Source organism: Mastigoproctus giganteus, chromosome 12 (genome assembly GCF_048544385.1).
Source record: "Mastigoproctus giganteus isolate SK-2022 chromosome 12, ASM4854438v1, whole genome shotgun sequence".
Lineage (NCBI taxonomy): Eukaryota > Metazoa > Arthropoda > Arachnida > Uropygi > Thelyphonidae > Mastigoproctus > Mastigoproctus giganteus.
In genome coordinates, this window is record NC_143586.1 from 29,820,039 (window position 1) to 29,846,563 (window position 26,525).

The 26,525-nt window shown below is 34.9% G+C and overlaps 1 protein-coding gene across 1 annotated transcript in view; it reads right to left on the minus strand.

Moving 5' to 3' along the window:
- The window catches only part of DNAlig1 (DNA ligase 1), a 75,643-nt gene that overhangs the window by 39,545 nt on the left and 9,573 nt on the right, over positions 1-26,525 (minus strand). Inside the window, exons 3-6 of the mRNA XM_090385696.1 lie at positions 22,323-22,467; positions 19,952-20,135; positions 11,035-11,268; positions 9,723-9,801 (exon numbers count right to left, since the gene is read on the minus strand). Coding sequence (XP_090241822.1) covers positions 9,723-9,801; positions 11,035-11,268; positions 19,952-20,135; positions 22,323-22,467 — 642 coding nt within the window. The remainder of the gene's footprint in view (positions 1-9,722; positions 9,802-11,034; positions 11,269-19,951; positions 20,136-22,322; positions 22,468-26,525) is intronic.

Consider the following 26,525-nt stretch of genomic DNA (forward strand, 5'->3'; position numbering starts at 1 on the left):
CACACACAAAATTGTACATAAACATTACACTGATAAAGTGAATATTTAAATCAAAATATATGAAAGATTAATTAATATTTAATGTACATGTGGACATGTGTTTTTGTAAAGGGCGGCTCCTAGAACGTGAGTTCATCTCCGCCTCGTATCTCTGTGAAGACAGTATCACTACAAACGGGCCAGATGTGTGTGACGTAGGTTTGTGTGTATTATGTGTGTGTTCTGTTGTTCTGTTCTGGCCTCTTGGCTACCCAGAAGCATCAGTCACCTGGACAGATGATTCTGGGTACTCGTCCACACCACGGGAAGGTGGACCAGTCTCAATGGAGCACGTACTGTCTCGATACGAGACTCTGAACCACCTGATGTTGCCAAAAGGTGGGCCAGATTTCTCTGGGGGCCCACTCCAGAGAGGGGGGGAAAAATAAAAAAAAAAATAATAAAATAAATAAAATAATAATAATATTTAATGTACAGTAAACCCCCGCTATTCGCGGTCGCTGATTTAATATAAAATGAAACCTGAAAAAATGTGAATTTTAAAGCGCCGTGAACATTTTCCGCCATAAAAAAAAAAAACATAGGCGTGGCTAAAATTATCTTTCCCGGTCAAAACAGCACTCAGTGGGTGGGGTGACAAAATCGCGAGTGTGGATGTTTCTCGCTAATCCTTGTTCAGTATGTGTTATGCGCTTGTCATGGAAGGTTTCGTCGTTTGCTTTTGATTTATATGCTTATAAATTGAATAAATTTATAAATTGATATGCTTACAAAAGCGATAAATCTACCGTTTTGCAGTGTAAAACAGACTTTTTCGAGTGTGTTAATGGAAGAAAGTGACTTTATTGTGGACAAGTTCTTTCTAACCCATACAAAAATATGGCTACGGATAACAAGGGAAATGTGAAAAGATCAAAGAAGGTGATGACATTAGCGAATAAAATTGAGTTATTAGACAAAATTTCTAATGGTGAAAGTGTCTCCTCAGTGGCAAAACATTATAAAATCAATGAGTCAACGGTACGATCAATCAAAAAATCCGCCGTAATGTCCGTGAAAACACACTAATTGCTTAAGTAACTCGTGATGTTAAATTAGAAAAAATGGAAAAAGCTTTAAATCTGTGGATAGAAGACCGAACTCAAAATAAAATTCCATTAAATTCATTCATCATTCGTGAAAAGGCAAAACTCCTTTATTAACACTTTAGCGAAACTGGTGATAGCACTGACGGGATAAGTTTTTTAGCTAGCAAAGACGCTGGTTTGAAAGATTTGTTTGAAATTTCTAATAAATATTACATTTAATATTAAATTGTTTCTTATTTTCATTTCGATGCCATATGCTTGCATTTCACTGTGTACTGTCTATGTACATAGTCATATTATGAAGGTACATACAGTATAATACATACAATGTACATAGACAAAATTTCAGACTAGTTTTTCTTATATATTTCATACTTTGGAACGGAACCCCTTTATTACTATGGGAGCCATAACTCAGTATTCGCGGCATTTCTCAGGAACGCAACCCCCGCTATTCGCGGAGGTTTACTACATTTAATAATGCATTTTTTTAAATCTGTAATAAAAATGCATTTCAGTGTTTATGTAAGCTCCGTATGCATGATTATCTTACCTGTATTAAATACCATATTTCATTTAAAAACATTATTTTGGAAATTAAAAAAACATGCATTTGAAACCCTTACAGTAAAATAAATATTGCCTACTTGCATTAATTGTGGTGGTTCTTTATATTGCCTACCTGGTAATAAAAGAAACATTGGGCAACATTAATGATAAGGTAGATAATGTTATTATCAAGATTTTAAAGTCCCCAGCAATGCAAATTCTGTACACTATGATGGTAAAATATATTTCTCAGGCCACCACCCATATTGTTTCCAGTATTCCTATGGTCACTCACTTGCTCTCTTGTTACCTTGGTGAGATCGTTCCATCGAGGTTCAGAAAAATGAAGATAATTGTTCTTTTTCTTTTTTTTTGTTTTTTAAAGAAATATCCTTTTATTTATGTATACCAACTGTTTGTTGCAGCCATGTCTCAATTTTCACAAGCTAGAAGATCTGCCATAGCCAATTTTATTAGCTTAAGGCAGAAAAGAGTGAAAAAATCTCATTGTCACAAGATTCCCACATAAGAATTTTTGATTTATTCCAGGTCAGTTATACTTGGTGCTTTGATTGATTTAATGATTGGTTAGCTGTTCCTTTACCCTTTTCTTTTCAACCTGAGCATGGTCTACCTTCTCTTTTATTTTTAAGGCCTTCAGGATTATCTTAAATCATCATTCAACAAGTACTGCCAATCAGTCCTGGCAGATCTCCAATTTTTGCATAAAATATCGTCAATTTTATCTTAACCACCTTAGTTATTCTGCTGAATCACATATTTCCTTCACACTATATTCCTGATGAGTAGTGCCAATAATTTCTATTCCCAAGTGTCTAAAATTCAAACAATGTCAAGAATTTACTCCTAACACATTGAAATTAGTTCTGTTTCTTAAGCTATTTGAAGGAATCCCTCCACAAAGTTACAATTTTTCTTTTCAAACTTGCTTCTATTCATTATCTGCCAAAATTTCAAGAATAGGAATATAAAAACTCTCCATTCCATTTTCTTTGATGCATCATCCATGTTTGATTCTATACAAATTAATCCATTATTGTTTTTGTACCAAAAATTCTATTTCATTTCAGGTTCAATATTGAAACTTCCTTCGCTCATTTTGTTTTAAACATCCCTTATGTTCAAAATTTAAAAACATTTGTATACCAATGTTTGTAACACAGAATAACTAATTTAATAATCAACTTTAAGTTGGTATATTTCCTGCTGTTTCCGGCTTCATTCCTTTCTTTCAGATGGAGATATGGTACCAATCAGGACATTTCTAGGGTTACATATGGTAGCATGTAAATTTAAAAAGTGCAACCTTTTATTGCCAAAAATTTATTGCTGTGAAAGTGAATTTTGCTACTCTCATGGCTTTCTGCCTACACAGTGACCATACAATTCTCGCTCATCTGAACAGTCCTGGTACCAATGCTTTCTGTTTCTTCTGTCTCCAATTGCTGTTTAGGTCTTGCATACTGTTTACAATACAATGGTCTAAATTGGTGAATTATGCTTCTATGTTTGGTTTATTGGAAAACCCATCACATGCCAATTATATTCTCTTTTCCTTATCTCACTTCCTTATCCTACACTAAATTAAGTTGTTTAAATTTAATTAAGACTTTTTGATAACTCAAAATTGATTTATCTTGTTTCAAAATAGATTTTAAATTTTAAAGTATGTTCAGAGGCATTTCAATTCCTACTTTTTATTATGCTTTCCAATTCTGGTCTTCTATCAAAAAGACAAGACATTAAGGAAGACTACCTATGATGTGACTTGCTCTCCCTATAAGAAATGCAGGTTGATTCAACATGCAATCCTTCACAAAAAATTTGCTAAAAAATAACGACTCAATATTATGCAGCCACTTCTAGATATAATTAAAGAAAATATTTGAATGTGCTCTTCTTCAAAGTCACAAAATTTCTGATTTAATTGTCTGTCTGGAAAGGGCACATTGGTTGTACCCTATTAACTAAAATAAACAAATAAATAAAAATAAATTAAATTAAATAAAATGTGTAATGTAATACATTTGCTTGCTTATTCGAGGTAGTGCAATATCAGGCAACTTGTGAAGGTAATTCACAATATGAGATATGATAAAAATGATGCCATTTTCACCATTTCGGTGATTCACTTACGTATAAAATGATGCGATTGCACTAACCTGTTACGTTAAGTGAATTTCCCATAGGTTGAGGCCATAGCCCTTAAAATTATTTCATTCTATAAAATAAAATAAAATAATAATAAAAAAAAAAGTAAGAGTGAATTTTAGCATTCTTCAAGTATGATATTTACTTTTGCTCTGCATCATTAATTATTTACAAATCAAAAAATTATACAATTTAAAAAATATTAGATGAATGAACTATTTCAACTATTACATTGAAATACTATTGCAATCCTATGGAACTGTACTGTGTAAGGCAAACATTACACAATTATAGGAGTTAAATGTAAACATAACAATTATTGTTTATAAAATGGAAGTTTTCATTTATTCACTGTTTTGGCTGCTCACTTAAAGAAAATACATTATTCACAGTTCTGGCATACATTTACCAACAGATACCATCTGCCAGACTTATAAGAGGCCAGTAAGCTTCAAAATAGCCATTCTGTCAGTGTCTCAGATTTTAAAACATATAGCGGAATTACCTATTCAGGTGATGCTATTCAATTCATAAAGATATTAGCAACCCAGGCAAAACCATGGGTAAAAATATTTAAGCTTGGCATAAGCCCAAGTCTTAGTGTCAAGTATGTGGTGCCTCTCTTCTGTGAGAATAGAAAGTCTCTCCACAACTGAAACTGAATGCAGGTAAAGTGTACCAATTTTTATATAAGAATTCATACATTTTACCTGATATTAGACATTACAATACATACACAAAATCAATATGTAATAACACTAATTTATAACATAAAGTATTTTTTTTATTTTTGTTAGCGCATCAGCTTCTGTGGCCATAATGCACCTCCCAAAGTTTTTGCATGTTACACTGATTCAAGCTCGAGGCTGGATTCGAATCCGCGACCTTTGGGTTGCTAGGCAGGCACTTTACCCACCTGGCTATCCCAGTCGGCCACAGAGTAATTCATTGATCATCTGCAGAAGTACAGTAGCATGGCATTATAAACAATCAGGATTAGCCATAACAGGTACTGCAGGAAACAAATGAGAAGGATGATGCAGCAATGTTTTCTTGAAAATATCTAGCAATTTCATTTGTTTACTTTCATTATGCTATCCTTCACAAGGTTTTCATCCATTTAAAATTAATCAGGTCATTTCAATGGAGGAATATCCTCTGCTGCAATCATTTTTGTATTCTCGTCAATCACAACACTTAATTTCTGAATAAGTGGTTTGAGAAGTGGGAGCATTCTGTCATAATGTAAATCCATTCTTCTACTTAGTTTTAACTTACAAGGTTCTGTTAAAACAAGAAATATTTTTTAAATCATTTATTATTTTAAATACAACAATTTCAATGTTTATCGCTTTCAAAGTATTCTCCAGATGAGCTTATGCAGTGCTCCATTTACAATTTCCAGGATCTAAAACAGCAGCAGAAGTGCTCAGAAGATACTGCCCTTAATTGCTGCATTGTGTTCTGAGTGTCTGCTAAGTCCTCAAATTGTTTTCCTTTGAGGTGGATTTTAATTTTCAGGAACAGAAAAAAAGTCATATGGCACCAGATCTGGTGAATAAAGTGGGCGTCTTATTCCCAATTTTTTCTGTACAAAGGTGGTGCAAAAGTTTTTTCCAGTATTATTGAGGATACCTTATAAAGGTTCAGGGAAACTGATAGTTTGGGGGGCACAAGGGTAATATAGATACACATTTATCTGATAATATTGGCCAAATTAACTCTTGCACATACCTCAATAGTATTTGTTTGTTACTGCAACAGAACATAGTAGCAAGATGTTCTGAGGGGAAAAGCATTTCAAATGAGCGGGTAGCAAATGCCAGGGAAGCGAGTTTAAATAACTTTAAGGGGTGTGTCAGGATAGTTAACTATACAAGAACACTAAGTCCTTACAGTAATGTCAGAAGTGTCGTCAAAAAAATGAGCGAATTCGAACTGCTAGTTAGGACAAGTAACGCTGACATAATAGGGCTTAAGGAAACGTGGTGCCATCCGGAAATAGGGGATGATGAGTTTCAGAATGATATGTATGTATTTAGGAAGGACAGGGAAGAGAGGAGTGGTGGGGTCATGCTTCTTATCAAAAGTAGCCTGAGCGTGATGAAAGCCTTCCTGGATTCAGATGTTTTGCAAGCTAGTATAAAATCTGTATGGTGTGAAATAGTTGGAAGCAAATGTATAATGAGAGTGGGAGTAATCTACATGCAAATGGGAAGGAAACTCCACATGGGGGACAAAATTTTTAAATCAACTAGATGATTGTTATTTGTATCAACATGTCAGGGAAAGTACTAGGGAAAAGAATACTCTAGACCTCATCACTACATAATAGGGCTGACAGTACAGGAACTGATCATGGAGTTCTACGGTGGACGATGAAGAGAGAGGTAGAAGTAGTTAAAGGCAAAGGAATGGGTTATAATTTCAGGAAAATAAAATTCGATGCCTTAAGGTGCTACATGGCTTCTATTAACTGGGTAGATATCTCACAGAGAGCAAATACAATTGAATTATGGTATACCTTTAAAATATTAATCACAGAAGCTTTGAATGCTTATATACTATTTAAAAAATACTCCATGAGGAGGATTCCAAGTTGTATGAATAATGAAGTTGTCAAATTACTTGAGCAGAAAAAGACGGCATGGAAACGTTAGAGCAATAAAAAGTACTGAAACCTATTACAGCTACAAATTGATTTGTAATAATGCAACTGAAAAGGTTAGGCTGGTAAAGGCAGATTACGAGAGATTGCTGGCAAAGAGGGAGGGGGGGATAAAGAATTCTTCACATATATAAATGCAAAGAGGGGAGAAGGACAAACCAGATCGGACCCTTAGGTAAAGAACATGGGACAGTATTAGATACCCCAGCTGAAGTTGCAGATGAACTCAACAGTTACTTTGCATCGATATTTACAGAAGAAAAGCTCTTCACGTCAATGAGAAATTCTGGGAGTGAAGTTGAAAAAAAAAAAAAAACGTAATTGACTATGTTGAAATTTCACACGTTTATTTCATGAAAAATCTTTCGAACCCACAGGCCAGTAAGGCTCCTGGGGTTGATAGCATTTACCTTATAATCTTAAGGGAAGCAGCAAGTGAGTGCATTGAACCATTGAGGCTAATTATAAGAGTATCACTGGACTCAGGAGTGATTCTGTTGGATTGGAAAAGTGCCAATGTATCTCCAATACATATGTTGTTGTTGTTTTGGTTTTTAGGAGTATTAGCAACTAAGGCCATATTGCTCCGGGAATATGCGGTGGTCATTCCCTGACCTTTCCGCATCCTCCGTATTTGGTGGTGACGGACTCGAACCCCGGTCTAATCAAGAAGCGTGTGCTACACACTGTTGCTCCTTCCCACCTGGCTACGGAGGCACCCTCCAATACATAAGGGCGGTTCTAAGAGTGAAGTGGGAAATTACCGGCCGGTTAGTCTAACTTCAGTAGTAGGGAAAATCATGAAGACTATGATCATGGGTGCAATTCAGGATCACTTAGATAGAAATGGAATTCTGAAGGATACTCAGCATGGTTTTGTAAAGGGAAAATCATGTTTAACTGAACTGGTTAGCTATTTTGACAGGGTCACTTAAGAGCTGGACTTAGGGAATAATTTCAACATTGTTTATTTGGATTTCAGCAAAGCATTTCACTCATTCCCACATGAGCAGTTACTTTATAAGCTGAAACAGGTTGGAATCACAGGGAAAATCCTTAGATGGACAGCAGAGTGGCTTCAGGGCAGGAGGCAGAGGGTTGCAATAAATGGTCATTCCTCAGATTGGTCTATTAGGACCATTGTTGTTTTTGATTTTCATAAATGACATCAATGAAGGGATAGAGGGCCTGATGTCTAAATTTGCAGTGATGTAAAGATTGGTAGAGTAGTTAATGATTGCCGCCAAGCAGAGCTTCTTCAGAATGTCCCAGATAATCTTCAGAGATGGTCAGAAAAATGGCAGCTATGCTTAAATCCAGCAAAGTGTAAGGCATTGTACTTGGGGAACAATAACCCCAAAATAACTTATACACTTGGTGGAATTGAACTAAAACCGGTAGTGGGGGAAAGGGACTTGCATATTACGATACGGTCAGATTCGAAGTTCTCTGAGAATTGTAGACTGGTTGCAAAGAGGGCCCACGGTGGCCTATCAATGATTTATCGAACAATTGCTAGTAGAGATAAGGATGTTATAATCACATTATATAACACTATTGTTAGACCACACTCGGAATACTGTGTTCAGGTATGAAGACTGCACCTAACAAAAGACATTGTTCTTCTTGAAAAGGTCCAAAGATGGGTAACTCGCCTGGTGAGATTGGCAAAAGGGCGTCCATATGAGGAAAGACTTCGAATATGTGAGTTGCAGAGCTTGGAAACTAGGCACCTTAGAGGAGACTTGATTGAGGTGTTTAAGGCTCTGAGAGGCATAAGCAAAATGAATGAGGACGAAATTTTCATGGTTATAAATTATTCTAGAACTATTTTAGAACTATAATTTAAAATTTAAAGTTATGAGGGGAGTTGTTTAGATTGGATTGCAGGAAATTTTATTTTAGCCAGCGCAGCGAGTTATAAATAAATTACTGGAATAAGTTACCTACATGGATGGTACAGGCTGACAGTCTGGGGAAATTCAGAGGTCAGCTGGATAATTACATAAGGGAGGAGGGAAATGCATAGGCTGCCCATTTCCTTTTCTCTTATTATTATTAATTTGTTTTTATTCTTATTATTTTATTTTATTATTATTATTATTTTTTATTTTATTTTTGGCTGGTGCAGCATAAGCTATAGGCTTTCTTGCATGTTGCATTACTAATAATAATACCAATTTCTCAAATTTTTTCAACATTCATTTCTCGTCTGTTGTTCAAGTTGGAGGTCTTGTCATTGTGGACATCTCCCCGTCTCTATCTGAACCATTTGTGCCATTCATACATGTGGCTGACTCATGGGTTCATCACTGTCTGCTTTCCATAACATCTCCAATGTTTTTGCACCATTTCTACAGTTTCACTAAAAATTTAATAACACTTCTTTACTCAATTCTCATTTCATTTTGGCCACACCTTGTATATTTTGTACATTATCACTTAATTCCTATGGACTTGAATTCAATGAATATCAGTGTCGCAAGCCTTGTTGGACATCAATCACTGCAGGAAAAACATTATGCCAACATTGCTTTGGAGCTATTGGTTTAACATTATTCTAGGCATGCAATACTCACCACACCGATTCCTCCAAATATATCTAATTTCCTGAAATAGTCAGTATAAAGTCTCTCACAGCACATTAAGTTACCTCATTAACTCACTACAAAAATTACAGTTAAAATATGATTATGTACTGATCCATGGGTTGGATCAAACATACACAATATGGTGGCAGATATGTAGCAAAAACATTGGAAACTGATACACTTTCTGTTGATGGATAAGCTGTGCAATTATCAAGCAAAAACAAGATTTTTGCATCACTTGGTAACCAATATTCTCGACATGCTTTCTGGCCTCCAGCACAAAATGATAATTAAGCCTATCACTAAAAGTTTGTTGAATGATCTACACATTTCTGGCTCAATAAACTACAGAAGTTTTAATACTTTTGAAGATATGGAGTTTTACACTCCTTATCACAAGAAACTTGCACTTGGGGTCTGGCTTAACCAAAACCACTAGCATGCATTAACAGTATTAATGTAACATACTGTAACATCATTAACATAATGTCTCTCTTTAGACTCCACACCTAATGCTGATTTTTCATTGTTATAAACTGAAAGTAAAGAGTAATTATTAGTAAAATTATTGTTGAATATTCTCAGAGAGAGAGAGAGAGAATTATCAAAAGACAGGATTAAGAGTTCTTACAATAAAAATGTCTAGTTCATTACCCTGACACTTTCTCCTGTTTAGATAACTTTGAACTTGAGTCTTTGCATTTTTCTTTACCTGAAACAGCCTTGCTTTTGCCTATTAAAAGAGAAATATGTGGAAATAATTATAATTTATGTCTGATTGAAATTTATCATATAAAGGAGAAAACAATTTTCATGTAAAATCAAGTCATTACCCATTGCATTTCTATTCTGTGGATATAAAAAGACTATTTCTGTGACTGATATTCTTGCTTGATTGGTTGTCAATTCTGTTCTTAGAACATATAACTTAACCATATCTGAATAATATAAATATGTGTAGTAATGAAATAGTTAAACATTTTTAGCAAAACTAACTCATGGATAATGGTGTCATCTTTAATGAGGGCATAGCCCGAGTCTTGAAGACTGATTTCAAGAATAAGTATAGGAAAATAGAGAAAAAGTGCATGCCTTAAAACTGTTACTAAAAAACTTGGGAAACAAGAGGGCTTCATATAGCTAGTGAACTACTTCAAAATTAAAACTGTGTGACGCATGATCTTATTGAAGATCCATTCACACTTAAGATAAATTTCTTCTCACTCAACATGTATCAAAGGATTTACATTTCTTCCTATCCATTGGGTTGAAAGCAGCAGGATACACAACGGTGAAGAAAAGGTTACCAAAACAAGTCAAATACACGTAAGATGGTGGTGGCTATTTATTGCTGATGAATGAAATAGAATGCTGATTTGATGTGTTACATTATTTGATAAACACTGGGTGAAGAAATTTGCAATAAGGCAAATTTCTTCATCCTTAATCCAGACAAACATGCATCACAGTCATAGTTTAATATGCTATTAAAACTGATGACTAATTTTACAGTTAAAAGTTTGAAGTACTGTTGATTATATATTAAGATTCTCTCTCTCGACATTCTAAACAGTTAACAATCAACTGATGACAGAGAGATAGGGAGTTCACATGTAGGAAAACCTTTTATTATTTTATTTTTATTATAAAAGATGCCCCCAAAAAATTGAAATTAAAGTTGATATAAATTTTATACGTATAATAATTAAGATATTTAAAGGTTATATTACTGTTGGCTCATTTCCCAAAAAATTTGTTTTCTTCTAAATTAATGAATTTGAGCTCTTTAATTTTGAAAGATAAGATAATGAATAAAAAAAAAGTTCACATTTAGCATGGATATTATCTGTTTTGTTTGACATACTGTGTCAAACAAAACAGATAATACAGATAATGTCATACTGTATTTAAATGTTTATTAATTAAAAATTACGTAGTTTATTCTTTTAGAACATTCCAGACTTACCAAAGAAATCATGTGTGGATTCCTTTCTTTCATTTCCATTCTTTGTATCCTCATTTGACACACTGGAATTTTTGGCCACATCCACATTCTGCTCATCATTTTCATTAATTTCCATTTTAGAATTACTCTCCTCTTCTGTATTTTCACATGCAGACTCTAATTTAATTTTCTTTGGGTCACTTGATTCAGCTCTGGGTATTTCTGGACTAATAATTCTTTTCATGTGTTTCCTTGCTAAAAAATAAAATAAAAATGTTTCAAATTTAAATGTAGATCATTCTTAACAGCCAAAGAATTACATCAAAATTGGTTAAAAGAGGAGGGAAAAGGGGAAAAATATTAAAATATTAGAGGTTTACTAAGTTACAGAATACAACATCACTAAAGTAACTAGCCTAGTGTATTTGGAATTGATGAAAATACTGGTGATGCTTGTTGTTATGTTTGTTATTTGGTTTTTAGGAGCATTAGCAACTAAGGCCATTTTGCTCCGGGGATATGCGGTGGTCATTCCCTGAACTTTCCGCATCCTCTGTATTTGGTAGTCACGGGCTCGAACTCCGGTCTAATCAAGAAGCGTGTGCTACGCACTGCTGCTCCTGCCCACCTGGCTACGGAAGTGCCCACTGGTGATGCACACATATACTTAAATCTTGTAAAAACTTATTTAATAAGTTTTGTTATGCTCTTATAAATAAGAAATGCTACAAATGAATACAATCTTTGGCTTAAAGGTCACTACATACAGTTAATCGAGCAGTTACACTTAAATTTATATTACATTTTATCAACAAATTCCACATGTATACATATGCAAACACAACATAAATTTGCAGACTTTGCTAATCTGCTCAGTCAATTACACCAAGTCTGATAACTAAAAGTTGTATAAAAGTAAATTTCAAAGGAGCCATTCACAAATTACATAACATTTTGAACCTTCCCTATAGCATTTTATAATAATAGTTGACATTTGAACTATTATTATGTAACAACATAATAAAATAGCGCATCATTTTTAAACAGAAATAGGAAGAATTAGCAATACAGGTTACACACAAAAATACTGCAAGTGTTTAACTTACCAGTAAACATCAAATAATGCTTATTTACTCCTGTAAATAATGTTAGAAACTGCAGCAGGATGAAAACATCAATTTTTCTGTCCTCAGGTATATCTTGATATAACAAATGGTTGATTTATTTACACCATCTTAAGTGCAACTGAAGTAGCACTATTTTCACTCTTTTGATGATCTTTCTCTTAATGCCATAAATTTTTACTATTTATTACCAGGAGAACCACATGACAGATTTCCTTATATATTGGTAACTTAACCTACTAGTGGCAACAAAAACAGAGAAATGAAATGACAAACAGTTGAAATTATATGTATGCAACTGCTGCAGTCAACCAAATGTTATGAGAAAGTATATATTTACATGCCCATTTAGCTTTGCTATTCACACACACACGCACGCACGATTTTTATATATATTTGTTATTTATCTATATATTGAATATTACTTTTATTCATTTATGAAAGGTATTCCTTTAATGTATGTGGATATAATCCACAAACATAATGAAGCTGTAACTGAATGATTTCATATATACTCACATGCAAACTTTTAACACTTAATGCTAAATTATTTAGTAATCTGAAAAACATTTTAGGCATTTTTCTCATTTTAATTCTTCAACCTACCTACTCTATCCCTCACACTACATCTAAATTTAAAAAAAAAAAAATGCTTTCAGATGCAGACAATGGTATTAACATCAGGAAAACATACAACAAGCAGGTGTAGCAGTCTGTTCAGTGGCTAATCACTCTGGATGAAAGAAAACTTCTTGATATACAGTTTACAGTTACTCTTACTAAGAGTAAGATGACTAGCCTTTCAAGTATATCCTTTCTAGGATGCAGCTTCCAAACCTCTATACAAGAGATAAACAAACCCACCTACCCATTTTCATGTAGTGCTCAGTAATCTGCTGAAAATATTGGTGTTAATCCTTTCCTATTTCAGAATAAAATTGCTGTGTATACTTTCTGTGGCTCATATGACATCTGGCAGATTGCATTGTGATATCCTCCCACATAACTTTTTCTAATTAATCTCGAAAATATGCCTAATTAGGAACACAAGCAGTTGCCACGTTACGATTTCCCGAGGCCCCTCCCCCCAAGTATCAAGGGTCAACAAAATCGAAAATATGAACAATAATTACAAAAATGAATGTTAAGCATTCATAAATACTGCATTTCAAACCACACTCATAGCTATATGATATAGTGTACCCCCACTTTACGATACTAATCGGTTCCAGAGACAACATTGTATCATCAAAATATCATAAATGAACCCAATAACACATTGGGTACCAATTCAAATCTGTTATACGAACCGAATTTGAACACCTTTGTGATATTTTTCTAAAGTACATTTTTGGAGGTCACGACAATAAAACAAGTAAAACAATTTGCACTTTCCAGTTTATTGGGCTTTTCTTTTACTGCAAGCAATTATAAACGGGAGTAAACTCAATGTTATTGCATTTGGTGAAATGTGTTTCCCCTTTACTGAAATCTTCAATCGTATAAAAAACAAATAAATTTTTAGAATCTTCTCTTCATTCCTATTTTTTTAAGCTTAGTAAACTTGTTACTCCATGCAAATCATGTTAGTTGCAATTTGTGCGTTCCATTAAAAAATGCTTATGAATGCTATTGAAATTTATAAAGAAAAGAGAAGATTATCTTGGAAATAAACACCTCTTGAAGCATTTCTGAAGAAGATGACTCCTTGTGGCGAGCCAATAATGAGTGATCAACGAGTGTGCATTTAGTCGATGATGACGAAGAATAAACATTCTTTGTTAACAGTTGTAAGTCATAAATAATTTCTTTATTATTATAATTTGCTTTATTTTACAGGCTAAGTTTTCATTTCTTTGGATAAATCAATCATTGTTTAAACACAAACTAATTAGCTAACTAATTTCATCGTTGATAACGTAACCCCTATTTTTAACATTATGTCTACGGGAAATAAATTTCTGCTTTATGAGTTTTCATATTACGAGCATGCGCTAGGAACGAATTAACTCGTAAAGTCGGGAACTACCTGTACTCACAAAAGTATGCAGCTGTTTTCTAAAAACAAAATCAAGCCTTACACAATGTAAGCATCAAAATAACTTATGAATAATTGTGACAAGCATTCCACTAACACTGACACTCATGCGAAAGATATTTATACTAAAAATTTGTTAAGTTAGTGAACATCCATTTCCATTGTTAGTCACGATAGTGAATAATGGATATTCACTATCATGACTCAACGGTTAGAAATTACCTGTTATTTTATTTAAAAAATCCATGTAAAAAGAATTATAAGGAAAAAAAAACCTAACAATACTGTCGTCAACAGCCACCAGATAAGATGTGTGGCTTAAAAAATTTAAAGTAACAAAATAAAGTCCACTTATATAGAAAAATAAAAGGATAACAAGGAAAGAAAGAAACTGCCAAAACCAGAGAAATGGTATATTTCTTTGTAAGTTTAGGGTTTTAAAACTAGAATGAATGGAAGGAAAAAAAAAAAAAAAAAAAACAGGGGAATGCCACTGAGATATGCCTCTCTGAATGGCTAAAGCTGCCACAAACTGAAATTATAATATAGAGAAAGTAAACTGAATAAAATGAAAGTTGCCTAATGAATAATAAATGAATTAGAAAAAAATAGAAGAGGAATTCAGCCATTAATGCTTCACCTTTTCAAGGGGAAGTTAAAAGCCATTCCAGCAGACTAGGGGCAAATGTATTGTTTACACTAAGTCTGATAACTAAAAGTTGTATAAAAATAACCCCTCGACCTTGTAGCTTCCCCCTGAAAAGACGAGGCATCGGCAGCCAAATTTTTTCTATTATTTTTTAAAGTATTTATATTTATTTTTCACATGACAAGACAACCAATGTAAGAGGGATTTATAAGGATAAAAAATTTGAAATACTGATTACATTCATTGCAATTTTTGAATTTATGCTTTATTTTTCTAATCTGAAGTAATGAATGAAATGTTTAGACGGTTAAATAATGCAAGAAAACAGGCTTCTAAAAAGAAGGGGAAAAAAATATATGAAGGAAAAAATTATAAAATCTCAAACATATTTTTAGACATCTTTAAAGGCATGCTTCAAAATGTATGAGATACATATAAATTATCAGGTGATAGAGAGTCCTATGGAAGATATAAACTAGCCTGCAACCAAGTACCAAAGGTGATTAAGGAAAATTAAGCAAGATTATGAGTAGTTTCTGGCAAAGTATGCAAAAAAACCCAGCAAAGACTTCTTTACTTATGCAAACACTAGAGGGAAGGGCATGACCAACACTGGGTCACTTGACATAAATGGTTTGATTGTTGATGATCCTGCTCGGTTGCTGACAAGGGATACCAGCAGTTTATCAAACTCTAACAGGGAGCAAGATGATTTTCTGATAACTGAAAGGAAAGTGGAACAAAAATTGTTGAAGCTAAACATAAAAAAAAAAAAAAAAAACAGTAGTGGATGGGATCTATCCAATTATATTAAGAGAGGCAACACGGAGGTAAGTAAACCCTTAGCCATAATTATGAGAGCATCTTTCAATTCAACGGTGGTCCATGTGGACTACAGATACATAAATTTATCCCCCAATTCACAAAGGGTGATATGAGTAATTACAGACCTGTTAGCTTAAATTCTGTTCCAGGGGAATAACAGGGTCGTCGATTAAAGAAATAATACAGGACCATCTAGAGATGAGTGCAGTTATACTTGTCACTACATGCATTACAGTTAAGGGGTGACACATCCAAGCAATTTGATTGGATACTATTATGCAGTAACAAAGGAACTGACTGCAAAAATTAATTTCGATACCATATACAGGAGCTCCCCGACTTACGCAAATTCGACTTTACATACGTTTTTGCCAGCTAATACAAACTGAAAAAAATATGGAAATGCATTTTGCATCTGTAGGGATAAATGAAAGTATTGTGAAAATATTGTAATGTGAACCCAATAACAGTTTTTTTTTTTGTAATTCGTTCCAAGACCCCAGAAGTTGAAAATTTCGCTATATTACCGAGCTATTTATCTCTCTAAAAGGTCATATTTATAATAGAAATTGCAATAAACTTTCATCGTTATCATATGTTCCATTATAAGAATAAATTTTGAATGCCTTTGTGATATTTTTCTAAAGCACATTTCTGTAGGTCACAACCAAAAAACAATAAAAACAATTTGCACTTTCCAGTTTATTGGGCTTTTCTGTTATTGCAATCTATTATAAACAGGTAGTAAACTCGATCTTATTGCATTTACGATAATTCTGATAACTGGGAATGTGTGGGTTTTTACGTTAAGGTATTATGGTGAAATGTGTTCCCCTTCACTGAAATCTTCAATTATATAAAAAACAAATAAATTTTTAGAATCTTCTCTTCATTCCTATTTACTTATTATAATGGTGAAGGGAAAGGGACCAACGGAAAGTGCAAGCACTAGGAAACAAAACAAAATTGATTTAGAAATGAAGATGATTAATTAAGAAGTATGAAGCAGGACAAAGTTTGTCATCTATTGCACGGATTTAGGTCTTGCTGCTTCAACAGTGAATACTATTTTAAAGGATAGTGCATGTATAAAAGAACATGTCAAAGGATCAAAACAGCGTTCAGATGCTATATCGAACATGGAAAATCTATTAATAATATGGATGGAAAATCGGATTCAGAAGCAAGTGCCCCCAAGTTCAATGGCCATTCAAGAAAAAGCAAGAAGTATTTATGAATATATTAAGGATAAGTATGGCAAACCCTAAGCCAAGTTCATGGCAAGCAACGGGTGGTTTAATAAGTTCAAGCATTGTGCTGATTTCCAAAACAGTGAAGTATGCGGTGAAGTCGCCAGTGTTGATTCTGCAGCTGCAGAGAAATTTTGTGATATGTTCGAAAAAATTATTGGTGAAGGTGGCTATTCAACGCAGCAAATTTTTAGCGTTGACAAGATTGCTCTGTATTGGAAAAAAATGCCGGATCAACATACATTTCCAAAGAGAAAAATACAATGCCAGGTTTCAAGGCGTCAAAAGATAGAGCCACGCTCTCTTGCTTGAGGCTAATGCAGTGGGAGATTACAGATTAAAACCACTGCTTGTGTACCATTCAGGAAATCCTTGTGCATTTAAGGGCATCAATAACGCCATCCTGCCCGTGCATTTCCAATCAAACCAGAGAGCACGGGTAACAATATCTCTCTTTGAGGATTGGTTTAAATCTTCATTAAATGCTGTTTCATTCCAAAGGTTTAAAAATATTGTAAAGATAACAGCGTTCCTTTCAAGATTTTGCTTCTATTAGATAATGGTCCTGGATATCCTACACATCTAGATGATTTCAATTTGAACATGAGTCATATTTCTACCGCCAAACACGACTTTACTCATCCAACCTATGGATCAGGACGTTATTTTGAATTTAAAAGCATACTATTTACACACAACGTTTGCTCAGGCATTGTCTGCAGTAGATGTTGAGAAAATTTTTACGTTAAGAGTCTTTTGGAAATCTTACAATATTTACCATACCAATTTAAACATTAATAAGTCCTGGGCGGAAATTATTAAAAGTGTTTTAAATGGCGCATGGAAGAAAATATGCCCACGGCACGTAAAAGGCTTCGAAGGGTTTGAAAAAGACGAATCACATGAAGAGATTACAGATAAGATTGTAAAGGTTGCAGAGCTACTTCAGTTGGAGGTTGTTGCCAAAGACATGGAGGAGTTAATAGAGGAAGAAGAGAAGGAATCATCTAAAGAAGAACTTATTGACTTGAGGGAAGCGATAGTGAAAGAAGAAAATGCTAACGAAGCTCAAGATGAACCAAACAAGGAGTCAAGATGCATCACCACCAGAGAGACGGCAATGGCATTTTGTGAAATTGCATTGGCAATGGTGAGGTTTCAGAAGATGGATTCTGACAGCGAATGATTCTTAGAAGTTAACAGAGGGGTGAATGATATGCTTGCTTGCTATAAAGAAATGTACGATGAAAAGAAAAAGCCATCATCCACTCACCCATTAATATGTTCTTTCGTAAGGTCGAGCGGCCTACCCCTTCTATATCTCCACAGCTCTCAACCTCCGCAGCGGCATACTTATCAGCTGAAGACGTCGATTCTGGCAACGATGCTCGAGAGGTAAAACTTACTGACATTATACCCGTCTCCTCTCTTTTTTGGAATTTTATAATTTTGAAATTTTTCCTGCTATGAGATCGCAACCCTTACATTAATTGGGGAGTGGACGTACTTGGATTTCAGGAAAGGTTTTGACACTGTTGCACATAAAATACTTAACACAGATTGAAGTTGTGTGGCATTAAGGGCAAGTTACTACTATGGATAAATGGATGGTTGAGTGTGAGAAGACAGAGTATCAATGGACACGGCTCTTCGTGGCCTAATGTTATTAGTGGAGTCCCCAAGGGTTCAGTGCTGGATCCATTGTTGTTTTCTGTATTTATTAATGATGATGAAGGTTTATTGGGCTTAACGTCTAAGTCTGCAGATGCTACAAAGGTTGACAGGGTGGTTAGACAGTGATCAAGGTATGCTAGTGCAACAAGATCTAGAAAAATTAGGCAGATGGGCTGAGAAATGCCAAATGAAGTTTTAACAATGACAAATGCAAAGTACTACATTATGAATAGCAGTAATCCCAGATTAACATACTGTATGGTACTACATTCAAGGTAGAGGAAAATGAAGGACTGCACTACACAAAGGACTTCAGATATGAAGTCCTTTGTGTAGTGCAGACAGGCTACCAGGGCAGCCCACAGGAAGTTGAAGATGTTATTCAAGAATTTTTCCAGTAGGGATAGGAAGTGATTATCCCATTATATAAAGCAATGGTGAGGCTTCATCTTGAGTACTACAGACAGGTCTGGGGGCCTTATTTTAGGAAGGATGTAGAGCTGCTGGAATGGGGACAGATAAGGGGAACAAATGGAAGTTCTTTACCCCTTTTCAGTTCTGCAAATTTTATCATCTGGAGACTAGGCACCTATGAGGACTAGGTACCTATGGTGATTGAGGACTGAATGGATTGAGAAAACTTGATGATAGCATTCTTTCTCTTGTTCAGACTTCACATGAGGGGACACAAATTCAAATTGGCGATGGATGATTGCAGAATAGATGTGTGTAAGTTCACCGTCATCCAGCATGTGACTGATTGCTGGAACAAACTTTCATCTGTTGTTGTGGATAGTTTGAATAAATTCAAAGAAGGACTAGACAAACTATTGGAGGGGGGATGGACCGGCAATGTGGGAAGTTTTTTTTTGCTGATGCTGTATAAGCTTGCTTTCTTGCCACTACTAATACTGATACTAAATGATTGCATTTGATTCCACAACATACCTGCTCCACCCTTAATTAATCTGAATATGCAATGACTTAATAGACTTAAGGAGTGATGTCTCTCTGTTGTGATAAATGTGGCATTTAACTTATAGTCAATGTGTGTACAACAGGTGCCATTCCAAAGTTTTTCTGTTTTTGTTGTGAAATTGTAGAATGCATGTCTGCTTAGTGGATGAAAACAGTCTTGAAAATTTGTCTGAGATTTCCTCCAGCTGTAGAATTGCCAATGGCAGTAGCATGTAGCAACAGAAGGGAGTATTCTGTAAAACTATTTTTTGATTAAAAATATTAAAGTATAGCTTGAAGTTTAGTTAGTGTCCGATTTTGTAAAGTAAATTCAATACAAATTATACAGTCAAACTCTAATAAAAATCTTTCCTTACATAAAGTATATGTACAAAAAAAAAAAAAAAAAAACCCACAATACCTGTTTTGCGCCTTGGTATAGAAAGCAAAGCATGATTCCGCTCGTTAACTTTCGAATCACCTTTTTCTTCTTCTTCTTTTTCTGCTTTGACATTTTTTGTTGTTTCTTTAACCTCTTTTTTGCAAATTTTACCATTTTTTTGTTCTTCCTGTAATTCTTTGTCTACTGGCTCAGATTTTATTTCCTAATATAAATAAAATTTTAAAATAATAAAAATAAAAGAAAAACTTGGTAGCTTCTAACTCAGAATAGAATATAATAGGTTTCATGCAATTACATTTCCCACATGCACAGCAACTTGGGCCAACCTAAAAGCACCAGCCAAGTAGGCATGTTAATATAACTGCAGAAAGATTCCTACTGATAAACAGAATCAAATATTATTCTTCAAATAACGTAAGAGCAAAATTGTTACTTCATATTGTAAATATATATATGGGAGTAAAACAGGTTTACTATTTGTTGCTCATTTGGATAAATCTGTGTTCAAATTATGTTGGGGACTGGAAGAATTCTTAAGGACCCTTCCATCAAGGCTATAGTTAGCCAATCTCAGGCAGGTGTAGGGGGGGAGAATCCTCCATGCCCCTGCCTGAGTTCTTTTGCATTTTTTCAGCTAGCAGCATGTAAAAAATCACCCTGTGAAACACATTTGTACAGACATAATAATGATAAACCATATGTACTGGAGCACTACAACCAAAACAGTTGATAGTAAAAATTACCAAAATAACACATTGATAGGAGTGACAGTATCATTTCTATGCAGCAACAATTCACTAAGACGTGCACAAATTTAACACACACACTGAGATAATTTCTGTGAACTGCTGCAGCCGAGTCTGTTATAACAGACTCGGCAGCAGTATTCACAGAGAGTTGAGTGCATTAGTATACCCTTGGAATGTATATATCTCAAAAGCTATGCTATGTTTCTCGCATCTTGATAATCATTACAACACAAAGGGGGAAAATGAACAACAGAATCAGCTCCTTTATAAGAGCACATCACATTTTAAACTGCAGTTTAAAAACATGAGTGACAACCCTTGTGATTAACCATTTTTAATTCATTTGTCTCCCAAGGTTTCCAAAAAAAAAAAAAAAAAAAAAAGAAGAAGTCTGTATTTTTAATGCTAAAGAATTAACACACTGACTTTAAATTATATTTTTCCAAAGTACCTTTCTTTCTCTGATAATTAGAATTTGTGTGAAGGTAGACAAAAGATGAATACCACAAATATTGAGAAAAATGAACAAAAGCAAATCTGACTGCAGTAATAAATAGAATTTTCATAATTGTTTCAAAAACCCTGAAAATTTCCCCCCAAAAGTTATGTTGTTGTTTTTGGTTTTTAGGAGCATTAGCAACTAAGGCCATATTGCTCCGGGATATGTGGTGGTCATTCCCCGACCTTTCTGCATCTTCCGTATTTGGTGGTGACGGGCTCGAACCCCGGTCTAATCAAGAAACATGTGCTATGCACTGCTGCTCCTTCCCACCTGGCTACGGAGGCACCACCCAAAAGTTATAATTAGAGGCACATGTGCTGGAAGGTTCTAGGAGGGGGAAGACTCACGCAAGCCCCTTGTTAAATTTTTGAAGATTATCTGAGTCCCTTGTTCAAAAAAAAAAAAAAAAAATTGTTTGATGAAATTTAATATCAACATTACAATACAATGTTTAAAAAAACATCTGCATGTCACTTTGATCCACAACCAACAAAATATGGTTTCCTGTGCTGTGCAAGATGAAGTAAAACAGGAAATATTTTATCTTCATTATTGCATTGAATCTTTCACACACACACACACACACACACACACACACACACACACACACACACACACACACACACACACACACACACACACACACACACACACACACACACACACACGCACGAAATGTAAATGGTAAAATCATTGTTTAAACAAACTAATTAGCTAACTAATTTCATTGACGTCTATGGGAAATAAATTCCCGCTTTATGAGCGTGCACTAGGAATGAATTAACTCGTAAAGTCGGGAACTACCTGTACTCATAAAAGTATGCAGCTGTTTTCCAAAAACAAAATCAAGCCTTACACAACATAAGCTTCAAAATAACTTATGAATAGTTATGACAAGCATTCCACTAAACACTGACATTCATGCGAAAAATATTTATACTAAAGTTTTTTATTTCTTAAATTATTATGTAATAATTTGTTTAGTCATGCTAGTGAACATCCATTTCCATTGTTAGCTAATGGATATTCACTATCATGACTCAACGGTTAGAAATTACCTTTGTTATTTAAAAAATTCCACATAAAAAGAATTATAAGGGGAAAAAAAAAAAAAAAAAAAAAACACACAAAGGTTTACCTTCTCCGATGAGCACTTTTGTTCTTCAGGTTCAGAATCACAACATTCTTCATCACTATCAAGAATGCGGTTTATTCGCTTCTTAGAAAGACTTTTCACCGGAGAACTATCACAAGTTTCTGCTACTCCACTTGTATCTAATTGGCTAAGATAAAAAATATAGCTTATTCAAAAATTCTAAAAATAAATAAAAAAAATAAGGAAAATAACAATGTATTTGGATTTTAATATTTTTAAAATGACATTACTCCAAATTGCAAAATATTATACAGAAAAATAAATAAAATAATAAAAATGAACAATTCTGCTCACTTTGGAGTACATTATCCTCCAAAAACATACCTAGACATTTGAACAAGGCCCTCCTACAAGATCCCAATGTTTACGAGCCTGTAAGTGACCCACCCATTAAATTCTTAGGGCGACTGGAATCAAACATTAACAAGTTGATTTAAAAGTGGTTCAAATCGGGCAAGATCTCAATGTTGAAAACATGGCAGTTGCATGCCACGGGCTGCCAGCTCCCGCAATTCTATGGCCTGCCAAATGTTCATAGTTCTCCCTTCATCCAGTTCACTTTACAGTTGGAAGCGAACGGTCCCTTCCTTTCCTGGATGTTTTGGTGAAACAAGTGGGCCCACACCTGGAAACCTTAGTATACCAAAAGCCAATGTGATGCGGGCAATTCACTAACTACAGATCAGCCCATGCCCCTTGTCATCTAAACAGCACCGCATGCTCTCTACTCTCTTGAGTTTGGAAACATTCCAGCTCAGAGGGAGCCAGACACACTGAGGTTTCCGGAGTAAAAGCTGACCTATCCAACCTGTGTGTTAGACAGGTGCCTGCTACAAGCACAAGAGCTTGCAACTCGCCTGAGGACCTCGTTCCCCGCGACAGTGTGCCTACTGCCTATATTCCTTATTATCCGGGCACCTCAGACCAGATTTCTAAGATCCTGCATGAGAACCACATGAAACACATACAACTCCCTGGTAGGAGTTTACGATCTCTGGTCTCAAGCGTAAAACACCCATCTCTTATGCAGCGGAATTGTATACTGTATAACTTGCCACGATTGCGGCAGTTGCTAAATAGGGGAGAGCTCCAGACGTCTTCAGGATTGCCTCGTGGAACATGATAGATCGATCCACCTGGGTGACACTGATCACTCCGCAATCGCAGAACATTTTTGGTCAACTCATCACGACCTCAAACCCAGACACGATTGTGAGGTGATCGACGAATCTTGGCATTATCGTCACTGCCTATAGTTAGGATCGTTAAATATATCCAGCTATCCAAAAGTCATAAATCGCTGCAGAGGTACAAGGCTACACCCTATTTTAGAGTTAATAGTTTTGAAGCATGACAAACGCTGGCAGAAATCCCATATATGCCCTGTGCACCAACAATAAGCACCCAATCTAGTTAATGAATGTCTGTACAATCTCGCTCACCAAGTCATCTGAGCACGCACAGCCTATTTAGTATTCATTCTATTCTTAACATTTATATTATGTTTGCATTTCTGTATGTATGTATGTATATTTTTACTTTCACTTGTTGAGGAAGGGGTTCGTCACCCTGAAAGCTTCTTGTATTCATTTTAACTTATTAAATTATCTTAGGTACTGCCTCCACTGGCCATGCTGTATTATTTTTCACTTATCCAGACATTTGTTTTTATAGTTAACTCAACCTTCTTGGATAAACATACAACTCAGACTGGTCAATAGGGAAGGCATATGAGCTACGTGATTTCTGTTCTCATTTTGGCATGTACAACTAAGCTGAATGATTTCAAGAGGGATATTATTGTCAGATTTCACGCTGCTGATAGCCTACATAGAAAGTTGTGGATGTAGGTTGTCAGCAATGGTGTTCTTATGGAATGGAAGTGTGGCAGTACCATCACTGTCCAGCACTGCATAGAAAATCTACTGAAGCTCACTACATAGGACCAAAACATAGTCAGAAGGATAACACGTGCTCGTGCTCTCATTAGCATCCCCACAAAACAGGAATTTAAGGCATCAACAGTAGTTGAGATCTATATGAACAAATGACAAAGGGCTCTACAGCCTCAGTTTTCACGGGAAACAAGTGTATAAAGCAGTGTATCACCAACCACATTGCACCACGCAAGGTGGCAGTCTCACTTTGAATGATGCAACGAACACTAACTGAGTTATAGAGCAGTGGAAATCTGTTCTATGCAGTGACAAGTCTTGTTACACCTACACCCTAATCTGATCGGATTGGGGGGGAGTGGATATGAAGGAAATTCGAAAAATGTTTGCTGTAGGGTGCATTATTCCACCAATGAAATTCAGAGGGGGTAGAGTTATGATGCACTACTCATTTTCAAGGTATGGCTTAAGACCTTACTTGTACAAAGAATCATGAATGCTGATGCCCACCTTAACATTTTGGACAAATTCATGCTCTTTACAGGTGTGACAGTTGTTTGGTACAGACCCATGTTTGTTTCAATGTGATAATTGCCCATGTCATAACAGCCAGTGCTGTGTGAAAATGGTTCCTGGACACAACAACTGTACAAAAGTTGGAAAGGACAATGCAGAGTACTAATTCAAACCTTATAGGATGAACTGGAATGTTGGGCAAGGATGACTGGTCACTGAACAGCAAATCAATGTAAAATTGATGTATCAAGATACTTTATGAAGGGCAGTGCAACTGATATTCTTTCCAAGATAATTTTTTGCACAGTTTTTCTATTAAAAATTCAGTCTTCACTGAACAAGGGAAAAAATTTATTTGAATAAAACTGAAATTTACCAAAATTTTCCCCCTGATATAGCATGATGGAGTGAAGAGCATAATAAGCAAATTCAGGAAACAGTTATGAAAAATTTAGTATGTAGAACAAAAGTCTACAAGTCAGTAAAGCTAATGCTTAGAGGGTAATGAATCTGTACTTTTAGATGGATGATGAGTGCATAACAATGATTCCTTGAATATGGGCTCTGTGGAATTGATCTTCATATAGCAGTTCACTGCTGGCTTCTGCAGAGTTAAAGAGACTTGAGAGCACTGCAAGGGAATACAGCACGCATACAGCATGCCATAAGTTCTTAAGGTATGAAATCTTGAATGTATTGAGGCTGAAGGTCTATAAGAATACTTTTTAAGCTGTGATAAGATAATTTGGACGCTGAAGCTAAGTGTATCTAGTTTTCTAGCCAGGAGATTTTCAAGCATCAGGATATTTCTTGTGTCAAGTGTGCTGCCAAGGCATAATTCTGAGAAGGGATACCTCAGGATATAGTGAAAAGATTTCTTGCTGTTTTATCTTATTTTTATATTAGGCTGATAAAGTTGACATGACAGGGGTGCTGATGCCTAGTTAAAAGTTAGCAATACAGGCACTCCTCTACTTATGTACAAACGATTTATGTACAACTCGCAGATACATACAAAGCACAAAGCTGTGCTATGTTTGGTTATAAGAATCAATTTTGAACACCTTTGTGATATTTTTCTAAAGTAGATTTCTGGAGGTCACTATCATAAAACAATAAAAACAATTCTGGTTTATTAGGCTTTTCTGTTAGTGCAATGTAATTATAAATGGGTAGTAAACTCGATCTTATTGCATATGCGATGTTACTGATAGCTGGAATTCTGTGGAATTTTACGTTATTATGGTGAAATGTGCTACCCCTTCACTGAAATCTTCAATCATATAAAAAATATAAATAAATTTTCAGAATCTTCCTTCTTCATTTCTATTTTTTCAGCTTAGTAAAATTGTTACTTCCTAACTCAACTGCATGCATTGTGTTAGTTGTAATTTGTGTGTTCCATATTCTTTGTTACTGATTGCTTATTTTCTTACTGTTTTAAATTTTACGGCAAAAAAAAAAAAAAAAAAAGTCAGTGAACAGAAATATCAATTAGTTACACTATTAATTAAGCTATGTACATAAGGGTAAATTTATTTTTATTTTGCTAACCTGTGGGAAATATTCTTCCGATTTTCACGCCTCATTTAATTTTGTTAATTAAAGGATGTAAAGTGTAAATTTGCACTCTATATCTTTACTTTTATAGCCTGTGGATTATATTTCTCCTATTTTCACTTATTAGAATACAATTAAAATTCAGTTCGCAAACATGATCACAATGACCGGCCCCAACTACATATTGTATCGTATAGTGAACAGCATTTTATTT